Source organism: Podarcis melisellensis (genome assembly GCF_964234715.1).
Source record: "Podarcis melisellensis genome assembly, chromosome: 6".
NCBI lineage: Eukaryota > Metazoa > Chordata > Lepidosauria > Squamata > Lacertidae > Podarcis > Podarcis melisellensis.
The window spans coordinates 81,344,815-81,358,186 of record NC_138538.1 but is presented as its reverse complement, the minus strand read 5'-3'; the positions used below and the strand labels follow the sequence as shown (position 1 = coordinate 81,358,186).

Here is a 13,372-nt window from a genome sequence, read left to right as displayed (position 1 = left end):
TGGATATTACCCTCAAAGTCTGCTTGTGAACTTCCCTGTGGATCCTACAAATGATGCTGAGTGAGCTTGGGAGATTAGTCTGACCTAGAATGGAAATTTTATGTTCTACTATAGCAGGGTTTCCCAAAGTTGGGTCTCCAGATGTTCTGGACTACAACTCCCATAATTCATAGCTAGCAGGACCAGGAGGCAGGGATTATGGGATTATGTCCAAAAACAGCTGGAGACCCAACTTTGGGAGACCCTGTACTACAGGTTGACTTTTCACTGAGATGTTTTCTGTGCACTCCAGAATGTCTTCTTGTCTCCCAACAAGTGCCAAACTGATGACCAATGGGTGGAACAATCCAAGGGATTCACATGGTGAGCTGTAACTGTTAGTGGGGCTACCCTCTACCAAGGCTTTCCCCCCATTAATGCCCCCCTCTGAGACAGGCCCAAAGGAGTTCCAACATTTACAGTTGGGAACCATGTTTGGCTAGCTTAACCAAAAAAGGCAAGCGTCTCTCCTTGTTTCAACAAATTTGTTGATTACATTTATGTAGAATTTCAAGTTACAAAAGTTGGTGCCTTTTTGACAGTTTGAAGGAAGTCTAAAGTAACCACGTAATAAACAAAGCCAACAATTTTGTATGCAGGTTTGCCTAATATACACATCTTTGCAAACCATATTTTCTGTAATATTTTTATTTTCCCATATGCAGTGCATTTTGGAACATTGTTTTCACTAACATATGCATTCATATTCAAACTTTACCTCAGCTGCGTTCATTTTTGTACACATTGTTTGGCAGGAGAACTGCATTGCAAAATTCACCAAAGTGTGAATTTTGAAGGATGGTCACGTTTCAGTTTGCATATTGTTTTGGAAAGGATGAATTAGGTAAATGTATTCCACTTCTTGTGTCTCACTCATGTTTTAAACACAAACTTAAATTATGTGCATATTGAAATATGAAATATTTGCATAAGGCTGCTTAAAATATTTGGGTGTGATTCATTTTGATCTTGATGTTACGATTATTTTGCATAAAAGCCTTTTAGAAAACAACTACACAAACAGTGGAATCAACAGACTGAGGACTAAATGCCTCAGGCTAACAATGGACTTTAGCAAACTGGCAACAATGTTTAACTTATTTCTCATCTTCTCTAATTGATGGGAAATGAATTAAGTTTTAATGGTAAAAAATGAAGAGTTGGGCAAGGAAGGGGAGATGAATGTTGGAGCTTATAGGAAGTTGACTATTTGTTTTTGAAAGGAGAGAGTTGACTATTACTATTATTTTTAGCAGTTGATTTATTCAGTTCTAGGTTGCCATATATTGAAGAGTAAAAAAGGGAACACATTTGCCGACTTCTACTTTTAACTATGGATCGCTATGATGACTCAGTAATGTTCTCACAACTCAGGAGACCACTTTATGCATTAGATGACCTATGCTCTGGTATAGAGAAACTTGCATCCCAATAAATATGCCAATGGTTACTTAGCCATTTCAGAAGGGATCCGAGAAGAATCCTAGCATGGTTTTCATTAGATCTCCAAGTTACAGAGTTATAAATGTAAGGAAGTTCTCTGAGTGGCATGGGCAATTCAGTTTCACTAGTTATGTGAAATAGATGTCTTCTCTCAATGTTTCCTCCTTGATAAACATCAAGAGTGTACTCAGTTATTAAACTAATTCAGGCAGCTGAACTACTTTTTAAGTTAATTACCCACATGCTCCTCAACAAATATATTTACTGTTATAATGGACCCAATCTAATCCATTTTAGATTTAGCTGCCATGTGTGGAAAGATATCTACAGAGAGTATAGGGCAAACCAAAACCTTTCCACTCTCTTCGTTCAGCATATGTGCACCAGAACCACACAAGGCATTGATGGGAAATCTCAGACTAGTCCACCTCCTAAGGTAGACTGACCTCAGTCAAGGCTTATAAGCTCAGAGTTCATGTAAAAAGGTAAAGGGACCCCTGACAGTTAAGTCCAGTTGCGGACAACTCTGGGGTTGCGGTGCTCATCTCGCTTTACAGGCTGAGGGACCTGGCATTTGTCTGCTCCACAGACAGTTTTTCCGCGTCATGTGGCCAGCATGACTAAGCCATTTCTGGCGCAACGGAACACCGATACCAGAGCAGCGCACGGAAACGCCATTTGCCTTCCCGCTGGAGTGGTACCTAGTAATCTACTTGCACTTTTTGGCGTGCTTTCGAACTGCTAGGTTGGCAGGAGCTGGAACCAAGCAACAGGAGCTCACCCCATCATGGGGATTTGAAGCACGACCTTTTGATCGGCTCAGTGGTGTAGACCACAGCACCACTTGCGTCCCATTGAGTTCATGTTATTTGACCACAAAGAAATACCGTATTTTTCGTCCCATAGTACGCTCCGTCCCATAGGACGCAACTAGTTTTTTGGGGGGGAACAAAGGAAAATTTCCCCCCTTTATTTCCCCCCCAAAAGCAGGTCGGGGAAACCGAACCAGGTCAAGGAACAGCGGGATGGCGGCGCTGCGCCTCCCTGCTGTCCCCCGAGCTTGTGGGGCTGGCCGATGTCTGCCCGGCGTGAGGGGTGCTCTGCTTCAGGGTGCCCCGCCCGCCAGGTGGCAGACTGCTATCCGCAGCATGGGGAGCCCTGCGGGGAACTCCCGCAGGGCTGCCTAGGCTGCAGATGTGTTCCCGAAGCGCCGGGCGCTCTGCTTTCAGGGCGCCCGACGCTCCAGGAAGCAGGCTGCTATCCGCAGCCTAGACATCCCTGCGGGATCTCCCGCAGGGCTGCCTAGGCTGTGGATGTGTTCCCGAAGTGCCGGGTGCTCTTTTAGCGTGCCCGGCGCTCCGGGAAGCAGGCTACTTTTCGCAGCCTAGACAGCCTTGCGGGATCTCCCGCAGGGCTGCCTAGGCTGCGGGTTTCTTCCTGAAGCCTGGAGAGCGAGAGGGGTCGGTGCGCACCGACCCCTCTCGCTCTCCACACTTCAGCGAAAGCCTGCATTTGCCCCATAGGATGCACCCAGATTTCCCCTTCATTTTTGGAGGGGGAAAAGTGCGTCTTATAGGGCAAAAAATACGGTAATAGTGGTGGTCAGGGTCTCCCATTTCTTGTAACCACCTAGCACACAGGATGCCCATGGATGTATGCTGAGGGGGAGAGGAGAAAACCAGCCTCTGTGGTCCCTCCCTGGGTGAGTGCTTTGCGCAAGAAGGATTGGGTCAAGATACATATGTGTGTGATTTTATATTGGAAGAGAGTGACATTACAAAATGAAACCAGAAAATATTCACATTCAGATAAAGCATTCTTAACTATAACAGAAAGAATTCTAAAATGTAAGCACAGACCCTCCAAGTGTGCCTATTTTCTAGGGACAGTCCTGGATTTACAGAAGCCGTCCCAGTTTCTGATTTGATCCCATAATGTCCCTATTTTCATCAGAGAAATGTTGGAAGGCATGGAGTTATGCGACCCCTGAACCAAAGAGATAAATAACTATGCAACCTTTAGAAGACAAATGGAGGCAGCCCTATATAGGGATTTTTTTTAAAAAAAATGTTTTATATTTTTATATATGTTGGAAGCCACCCAGAGTGGCTGGGGCAACCCAGTCAGTTGGGTGGGGTACAAATAATAAAATTGTTGTTGCTGCTGCTGCTATTATTATTGCGGAACAGGACATCCTTATCTTCATCGGAGAAATGTTGGAGGGTATGTAAGCATAAGGACAGTGGCTGCAATCCTGTAAGCAGTTAAAAGTTGATTCATAGATATGTGCTCTTCACTTGATGACTGCAACATCAAGGAATGACTCACATGTCTCAACAAAACAGCACAGACGTTGCAACAGAGACAGAACCTCACGTCTCAATGGAGTCAGTTTACATACAGTATACAAGTGCTGATTATCTAGTGTACAGTAACCAAGTGCTGTGATTCTGAACTAGGTCTTAGATTACTTAAATCAGGGATGGGTAACCTGTGGCCCTCCAGATGTTTTTTGGACTTATAGCTTCCTCCGTCCCTAACCTTTGGCCATGTTAGCTGGGACTGGTGGTAGTTGGAGTCCCTCAAAACCCTAAGGTTCCCCACTCCTGATTTAAATTACACTAAAGAGAATGGATTGAAGAAGCTTCATTATGCAAATATTGCACCCAGTCTTCAGTGAAAGCAATGAACGCATGCTTAGAGAGCCAATTTCCCTACTCCTTAATTGCAAAAAATTTCCTAGCTATTAGGATGCTGTATGGAGGCTTTCTTGAGTTTTAATTTTCATGGAGAAACCAGAATGGATAGAGTTTGACTTCGGCATATGGTTGCCGTGTTTTTCATCTTCACATTTTTCTGCTGAGCAAAAGGCTCTTGCTTGTTCAGATGCCAACTGTGATTGCTTAGCTATTTCCAAAGAGGAAAAACAAGGGAAGTTGCAGCTGTAGCAGCAGATGGAGTTCTCCTGTGACTCAGGGATTTCTTGCTTCAGAAACCCATTAAGCCACGAAGTCAATTTTCCATGTATGTTTGTACGCTTTAGCTGCAGGCAACTGCCTCATTTTTAGAGTCTCTTTGTAAAGGGGGGAGCATAGCAGAGGAATTAACAATCAGCTGTACAATGGACCACATAAGACAATTTCCTCTCAAATTTTAATTGCATTTCATTTTGCCTAAGGGAGTTCTCTGAAGCTTAATGAACTACAGCTACACCTGCAACAAAATGCGCTGTGGTGACTGGTAAAGGTGAAATGAATGGAAGGGAGAACTAACTGCAGCGACTTTCCTCACATGATAAAGAAGCTTATTTATTTCACCTAATGTCTCTACTTGTCGCCATGTGGAATTAGAGACTAGGCAGGAAGTGAATTAAGCAACTTTTCCAGGATTTTCCTAGTTTTTCAGGTTTTCTTTCCAAAATAGCATTTAAAGTTTTCGCAAGGTGGGGGAGCACTGTTCTGCCCCCATCTTTCTAGAATTTCCTCCATATGTAGGCCAAACGAGGCTCAACATCATACTTTCAAGAACTACTGTTTAGGGTTGCCACCTTTGTTCTGGCAAGATATAGGGCAGGGTGGGGTGGTTGCAGGAAGATTTTTTTTTCATTTGGTGCTGAAGTGACTTCAAAGCAATCTATTACCATCTATTTCAGTCTAATAGGTCCTTCTGGAACTGGTCACACACAGAGAGATGTGCACATACACATGAATTTGTAAATGTGCCTGTGCTTGGCTACCCAGAGACTTTCATGTATAAACAACTATCTGACTTTTAGAAGGCAACCCTGTTTAGGGAAGTTGTTAATGTTTGGTGTTTTATCATGTTTCTGTTGGGAGCTGCCCAGAGTGGCTGGGGAAACCCAGCCAGGTGGGCGGGGTATAATTATTATTATTATTATTATTATTATTATTATTATTATTTCACACACCCTTTCAAACACATGCCGTCATGCGTGGAGAGTCTGGCTCCCTCTCTGGTAACATCACAGATAAGAATTAACAAGCAGTTTATATTTCATAGTTCTTTTATTCAGGCATCGGGATGCAAGGAAAAATTCACATCCCTTCCCAAGGAGAGCAGTTGGCTACTCTAAATCATCCTGCTTTCGTCTTCCGCAACAGCCGAGGTGCCAATGGGAAGTTCTGCCTCCTCTCTGCATTCTTTGTTCTCTAATACAGTTGAACTGTTTAGTTCATGCAGATGGAGGGTCCTCTCCAATGACATCTCTGCTATCTGTTCCCTCCCTTCCATTCCACTTGCCATTATCTCATAGCTAGGCAACTCCTGCCTAAACCACTCTGTGTCTAAGTCTGTCTCAGCTTCTGAGACAGCTGCAGGGAAGGGGAGTGAATCTTCCCCCTCCAGCTCCTTTTCTGAGAGAAGCTGTTCTGCGTGGGAAGGCACTCCATCCCTGCTTCAGACCATTCCCTGACACATTTGGAGAGAATTCCTAACTTGGCAGAGAGAGAGAAAGAGAGAAAACCTGAAATACAAGATAGACCTGTACCAATACAGGATGCAGAATTTTACACTGAAATATAGGACAATCGTATATTATACAGGAGAGGTGGCCACCCTAACTATAGTGTAGTGTAATGTAATTATTATTATTATTATTAATAATAATAATAATAATAATAATATCTCAATATGCATTTTCAACTGAGTTGTTGTTGTTTAGTTGTTTAGTCGTGTCCGACTCTTCATGATCCCATGGACCAGAGCACGCCAGGCCCTCCTATCTTCCACTGCCTCCCGCAGTTTGGTCAAACTCATGCTGGTAGCTTCAAGAACACTGTCCAACCATCTTGTCCTCTGTTGTCCCCTTCTCCTTGTGCCCTCCATCTTTCCCAACATCAGGGTCTTTTCCAGGGAGTCTTCTCTTCTCATGAGGTGGCCAAAGTATTGGAGCTTCAGCTTCAGGATCTGTCCTTCCAGTGAGCACTCAGGGCTGATTTCCTTAAGAATGGAGTGGTTTGATCTTCTTGCAGTCCATGGGACTCTCAAGAGCCTCCTCCAGCACCATAATTCAAAAGCATCAATTCTTCGCCGATCAGCTTTCTTTATGGTCCAGCTCTCACTTCCATACACCACTACTGGGAAAACCATAGCTTTAACTATACAGACCTTTGTCGGCAAGGTGAGGTCACTGCTTTTTAAGATGCTTTCAACTGAGTTACTTCATGAAATAAAAAGTTTTATTGGTGTTGGATGAATTGCATTCTACCGAAACTGACGGGCTTTTCTTAGTATATTCTCTAATGCTACGTTTTACAAGGAAGACTGGTTACTACAAATATTGCAGGTAAGATTCACCTTCTGTCGTGTGGGCAGGGTGGTCCCTCCCGCTACCTGGCCAATCCCCTGGCAACGCCTCCCCAAGCGGGATTGGGCGATTGGCTGAGGTAGGCGGAAACCTCCAGGTATCCAGCCTGGGGAGGGCGAAGCCAGCCTGTACTACCAGGAACTGCACTGGGATCTGGGGAGGCTGCACATGACCACACAAAAGGCGCCCCCCATTTGATGTGGGGAGCAGGCATTACATGGAAAATATATCACATGGAAATATTACTGAAAATATTACATGAAAAGGTTAATATATTTTACCACTCCCGAGAATGTTGCAGTTCTTGCCATGCTCTCGCTCTTCAAGTTTCAAATCTGTAATGGCCAAGTCCCTGGCACTTCTCAGCCATTCAATGCACAAATGCAAACACACTCAAGCATGCACATCTAATTTAACATAAGTTTAAGTTTTCTTATAGCTTATAGATGGCTTGCATATATTTGCACTCCATAAAAATGGGCTCTTAGGAGATAGCTAATGAATGAAATTGTATATAAAGACATTTTAAACAGAGAGCAAACAGAATGAAGGCAATTATGAAGAGTGTCTTCTGATAGCATGCTACATTTGAACTCAGAACAAAATTAGCATTGCCCCTCTTATCCAAAAGAATGCACATATATTAAAAGTGCATATATTAGCTTCAATAATTTCCACAAATAATTGACTTAATACTTGATGCATCAGTTTAGAACTGCTGTGCTAAAATTATTCCACTGCCCATTATTCTTTGCTCTTACAATTAAATAGGCTGCTTAAAACACTTGTTGATTACTTTCCAGTTTGGAAAATCAGGACCTGAAGTATTAAAAACCAGAGAATTTTAGCACACACAATCTCCCCACGCCCCACAAAACCCTGCCAGAGTGCTGAGTTCCATTTTGAATATATTGCATGAACAAGTTACAATAGTGGAAAGTATGTGATGCATGGCAAGTAATTATTTTGTTCTTTGTTTTCTAAATCTGGCAATACTTGACAGGCAGTATGTAATGGTAATTAACATTTGACCACTGACAAAATTCATGTGGTAGTTGAAGCCTGCCAAACTCTTTTTAAAAAATCAAGAATGGCAATAAGCCTAAAACATTCAAATCTGAATTTTAAGACATAACATTTCACATCCATAATATGTCTTCTGAATTTCACGTTAAAACTTTCCAAATTTTGCAAATTTTCTAATTTTGTGAACATTTGCATACGTTAATGTGTGATAAATGAAATCATGCATTTGCACCACTGACAATGGTTTATATTAATATTCTCACAATTACTTTGGTGGTTATGATGGTAAGGTTTGCAGTTCTGTGCAATATCATTTTTAAAAAAAAACAACAACTGGAAAATTATTTATCTTAGTTCTTTTTGAAAGGCATTAAATAACATATTTTAATTATAACTCAATATAGATATATATTTTTCTTACCTTCTCCAATTTTGACAGAGCAAGAGAGTAGCAGTCTTTGGCCCTGAATTGCATGAATCTCATGTTGGCTGGGTGAGTTAATTCAGTTATTATGCTTAGACTAGAGAACAACCTAAATGTTTTTACAAGGAGATAATATAAGTTATTCCGCCAGTAACATCAACTGGATAAGATAAAACATGACAACATATACAAAAACTAATTACTTGTAGCTCCAAAATTATAATTAGTCACAAGGAAATAACAACTTTTGGCAGAGGCAAACATGTCCCTCTGAACGCACTTAATGTGCTGCACAGATTCAGCATATTACTTTTAGAAGGGTGGCTTGTATAACATTTAATATGACAGAGAAGGCACTGAACAGTAATTATTTGAGCTGTGTTTGATAATTTATTCTCAGAAATGAGACAGTTCTGCAGAAATGGAAGAAAACCTGGATAAGCCATTGAAATGGTTATGTAGCCTTTACTGGCTATAAAAGAAATAACTTTTCCAATATGTAAAAATATAGCTGTGTTGAAAATATAAATTACACTCATGATTCATGGAAGATGACTAAAATGATGGCTCCATTCCAGCCTGTCAGGAAATCACAGAGGCATCAACTGAGCTAGTCACAGAGCAAAACTAACATTTTTATTGCTTTCTTAAAACTGAAATCAGCAGGAAAAAGCACAAAATTATATTCTTTACGAAAAGGAAAGCAGACAGAATTCCGAAGTGTGGTCTAGGAACATACCTAATTCTAAGAAATATTGACTTAAATGGACATATGAGGATTTGGATAGCATTCTACTAAATAGTGATTAGGGTGAATTTCTTGCCATTAAAAAAAAATAGCCATTTTGATTTTCAAAATTGTTAAATGCTCTGGAATTAGTAATTTGAAATGGTTTAAATACCACATAGGAAAGTGTACCATATCACCACCCATTTGAGAATTTGGGGAAGACTGGCTTTGTAAAGCTAGGGTAGCTTAAGTCACAACACACACACAAGCTCCACAACATATGCTGTAGTTTTGCTACGAAGGATGGAACCTGTTCAACCCACATTATAACTCAGTGGCGGGTTAAATTGCAGTTAATCTATCCTCTCCTACCTACTAAAACCCATCCCACAATGCTGATATTGTCAGCTGTATCCAGTGCTTTTTTCTGGAGGGACGCATACCCCTAAACATTTTGTGAGTCTAAGCTTGGCCTCATTGAGGGACAGTATTTCAATATGAGTAGGAAAATGAGAGTATCCCTAAACATTTGTTTTAGAAAAAAATCACTGGCTGTATCTATTTCAAAGGTTACAGGGTATATTTTCATGAGTCTGGGGTTCTGTAAGTGCCCAGCAATCTAACTCACTGTAAAGATAACATTTCATATATTTGCTAAGTGTGGAATATTTAAAACAAGTGCTAGGAAGCAATTAAGTATTCAGTAGCTACAAAACAGTCCCCTTGGCTTTGAGTAATTTGTCTTGCTGTAGATGCTGGCTCTCAGGTGGATATACTGGAAACTTCCTGGCCTATTTGGTGTATTATTTATTTATTCATTAAAACAAATTCTCTCACACTTTCGGATAATAACCTTTTAGAACAGTTAACTACATGTGGAATGAAATCCTCTCTTTTCCCCCCTCGTTCTTAAATTTGTTAGCTGCTTTTCTCATAGAGGAACCCACAGCAACTTACAGTAAAACTAGTTAAGAACTTTCAATAAATTTCTAAAAGAAACCCAGATAAACCTATAAAACAGACTTACTGATCCCACCTTGCTACAAGGTCACAATGCCACCCTACAAATTAAGCGACAAATGAGTAAAGAGAGAAGTATTTGCCTGACACCAACAATTAGATAAAGATGGTGTCAAGCATGTCTGCTTCGGTATGGGGCTATCTGTTTAGCCCATTTTAGTGTTGGCTAAGCTCTAAAATCTTCCTGGTTGTTTAACGGTGTATTGACAAATGTACTTTTTCTGACTGACAGTCGAATAAAAGGTTGATGATGATGCATGTCTGCTTCAGGAAAGCATTCCACAAGTAGAGAGGTAACCTCACGGAAAAGGTCGGATCTTGTGTTGCCACCCCCTGAACCTCCCTTGGAGGGGCCAAATGGTGGTGGCAGGGTCTGGGTTGGTTATTGTGGGGAGGGCCAGTCCTTGAGCTATTGGAGTTCTGAGCTGCATAAGGCTTTAGAGGTCAAAAACTAGCATTCTAAACTGTTCAGACCGTCCTGACCCGATCAACAATCTGAGCTCCAAATTCTGTACCAGCTACAGTCTCCAAACTGTATTGAAAGGCAGCTCAATGCACAATGCATTGCAGTAGTCAAGTCTAGAGGTTCCCACAAGGCCTCTCCTCTTCACAGAGGGGAGGTGTTGTGAGCGGGAACCGCTTCCCATGCTTGCAGGGGGCGTAACTCAGCCCCCTGCGTCACTGAGTCCTGTGCCCCTGTCACTCTCACCAGCCAGCCTATATAGCTGGGTGGAGGCGTGGCTTAGCTGTATTTGAATGACCGTGGGCACACAGACTCTCTATTCTTGTTCCTGGCCTCCTTGAATCAGCCACCCACCCTCCCTTAGGTTGTTTTCTTCATTTCTTGACCTTGCTATGGACTTTGGTTGGTCGCCCTGGTTATCCAGGGGGCCTGGTAGGAATTTTTTTTCCACTCGGCAGATTGGCACCAGCCACTTGGTTTTTCACCTACCTCATAGCAAATTGTCACAACTCTGTAAGGTTTGGTGGTTAGGCATTGGAAAACGCATTGTGTGTCAGAGGGGAGGTTGTGGCCATCACCTACCCCTCCCCTTGAAGGGTATTCTGTTAAAGGAATTTGGTGGTCGTGGTTCCTGTCCGATGCCGTGGTGGTGCCATGGCTCGACCCCTGGTGACTCTAGGGGAAAGCTTCCAGTTGATTTGCATCAACAAGCTCCCCCTACTGGTTGTTAACCCTTGTGTGACTCCCGGCAGAGTGGGCAGGCATCAAATATAGTCTGTCTGATCCAATGCCTAAGCCAATACCACTCACATTCTGTAACCAATAAAGTTGTGACCTCCTTAGCCCATTAACCTAAATACTTGTGTCCATGTGTATTATTATATCTCCAAGGGCCTCAACTCACAACCTAGACAACAGAGGTTAGGCTGTTCCTGCCCAGGTAGTGGTGTAGCTGGGCCACCAGTCAAAGCTGATGGAAGGCACTCCACACCATCGAGGTCACTGGATCCTCAAGCAACATCAGAATTACTCCCAGGCTATATGCCTGCTCCTTCGGAGGAGGCATTACCTCACCCAGAGCAGGCCACCTCCTAGGGAACCACCCACTAACAGTTTCTCAGTCTTATATGGATTAAGCTTCACTTTCTGGGGTCTCAGTCAGTCCATTACCAAAGCCAATCACAGGTCTTACACAATTGTATACCAACTTTAGGTGGTAGTTCCATGGAACTTGGTGGGGCTCATTACTGAATAGACATGTGTATAGGATTGTGTTGAACACTACAGTGGTACCTCGGGTTACAGACGCTTCAGGTTACAGATGCTTCATGTTACAGACTTCGCTAACCCAGAAATCGTACCTCGGGTTAAGAACTTTGCTTCAGGATGAGAACAGAAATCGTGCTCTGGTGGCGTGGTGGCAGCGGGAGGCCCCATTAGCTAAAGTGGTACCTCAGGTTAAGAATAGTTTCAGGTTAAGAACAGACCTCCAGAACGAATTAAGTTCTTAACCCGAGGTACCACTGTACTCAGAAGTAAGCCCTAATGAGTTCAGTGGGATTTCTTTCCTGTTAAGTGTGTATAGGGTTGCAACCAAAAGCAATCATATAGGAGTCTTTCTCTCGTATTTGGATTCATCCAAGTTGGGTGAGTGCCATATGAACAAAACCCAAAATGGACACAAGTAAAGGTAAAGCACCCCTGGACAGTTAAGTCCAGTCAAAGGGGACTATGGGGTTGCGACGCTCATCTCGCTTTCAGGCCAAGGGAGCTAGCGTTTGTCCACAGACAGCTTTCCAGGTCATGTGGCCAGCATGACTAAACTGCTTCTGGTGTAACAAAACACCGTGACAGAAACCAGAGTGCATGGAAACGCCATTTACCTTCCCGCTGCAGCGGTGCCTATTTATCTACTTGCACTGGCATGCTTTCAAACTGCTAGGTTGGCAGGAGCTGGGACAAAGCAACGGGAGCTCACCCTGTCACAGGGATTCGAACTGTTGACCTTCTGATCGGCAAGCTAAAGAGGCTCAGTGGTTTAGAGCACAGCGCCACCTGCATTCCACAAATAGACCAGTAGGGTGGCCATTACCATGAGCATGCTAGTGCCCTTCACAGTGACATTTTGAGATGGGACAGGCTACCCTAGCTCTACTGCTGTTGCTGCCATACTGAAGCTGTCTTCAGGATAGGCAGCATTTAAAAGTTAAAAGAAGAAAAAAATAGCTGTCCTCCCTGCTGCTGTGGTATGAAATGTTTGGATGTCAAACTGTGGTCCCTAAAACAGCATGAGGAAAAATGCCTCCATTGGTTACCTGCAAATGGAGTGGCAAAATGTGGCTGCTATCTGTCAATGATCTACACTAGTGATTAAAACAAGCATGCCACCTGTTTAATTTCCCCATTCATGGCCGTTACTAGATCTTTGTAATAAGCAAGACATAAAAAGTTACGTTGCACCTTCACACAGTAAACACGGCAACACTAAAGCTTTTTCTCCATTTTCCAAAAATGTGTTTGCTACATCCTCACATTGCTGCTACAAAATTACTGGTATTTCTTTTAAAACATAGAGTAACTGTTTGATTTACTAAGTCAAACTAAACATTTTGTTTAAATCATATATATATATATTTTCTCCTAAATTTCAGATATGGGAGAAGGCTGCCATCTAGTGATTATATGCTACACACACGCATGGACTAGCAGGAGATAGCAAATAATTCCAATTGCAAGCTATAACTAAACTGGAAAATGTATTTCAGTTAAGTCTGTCTAATTTTTCTTGGCTATACCAGTATCTTTTCTGGATCTTGAAAGCAAGCTTTAATTTAGATTTCATCTGATTCTCCTGAATTTTCCTCTCATGGTTTGTGATTTAGAAACTTGTGTTCCTTTGAG

General features: G+C 42.3%; 1 protein-coding gene across 5 annotated transcripts in view; it reads right to left on the bottom strand.

The window, feature by feature from the left end:
* Window positions 1-13,372, bottom strand: part of KCNT2 (potassium sodium-activated channel subfamily T member 2) — a 222,334-nt gene that overhangs the window by 15,218 nt on the left and 193,744 nt on the right. For all 5 annotated transcript variants that reach the window (XM_081914811.1, XM_081914813.1, XM_081914814.1 and 2 more), the window contains one exon: window positions 8,256-8,367. In XM_081914811.1, coding sequence (XP_081770937.1) covers window positions 8,256-8,367 — 112 coding nt within the window. The remainder of the gene's footprint in view (window positions 1-8,255; window positions 8,368-13,372) is intronic.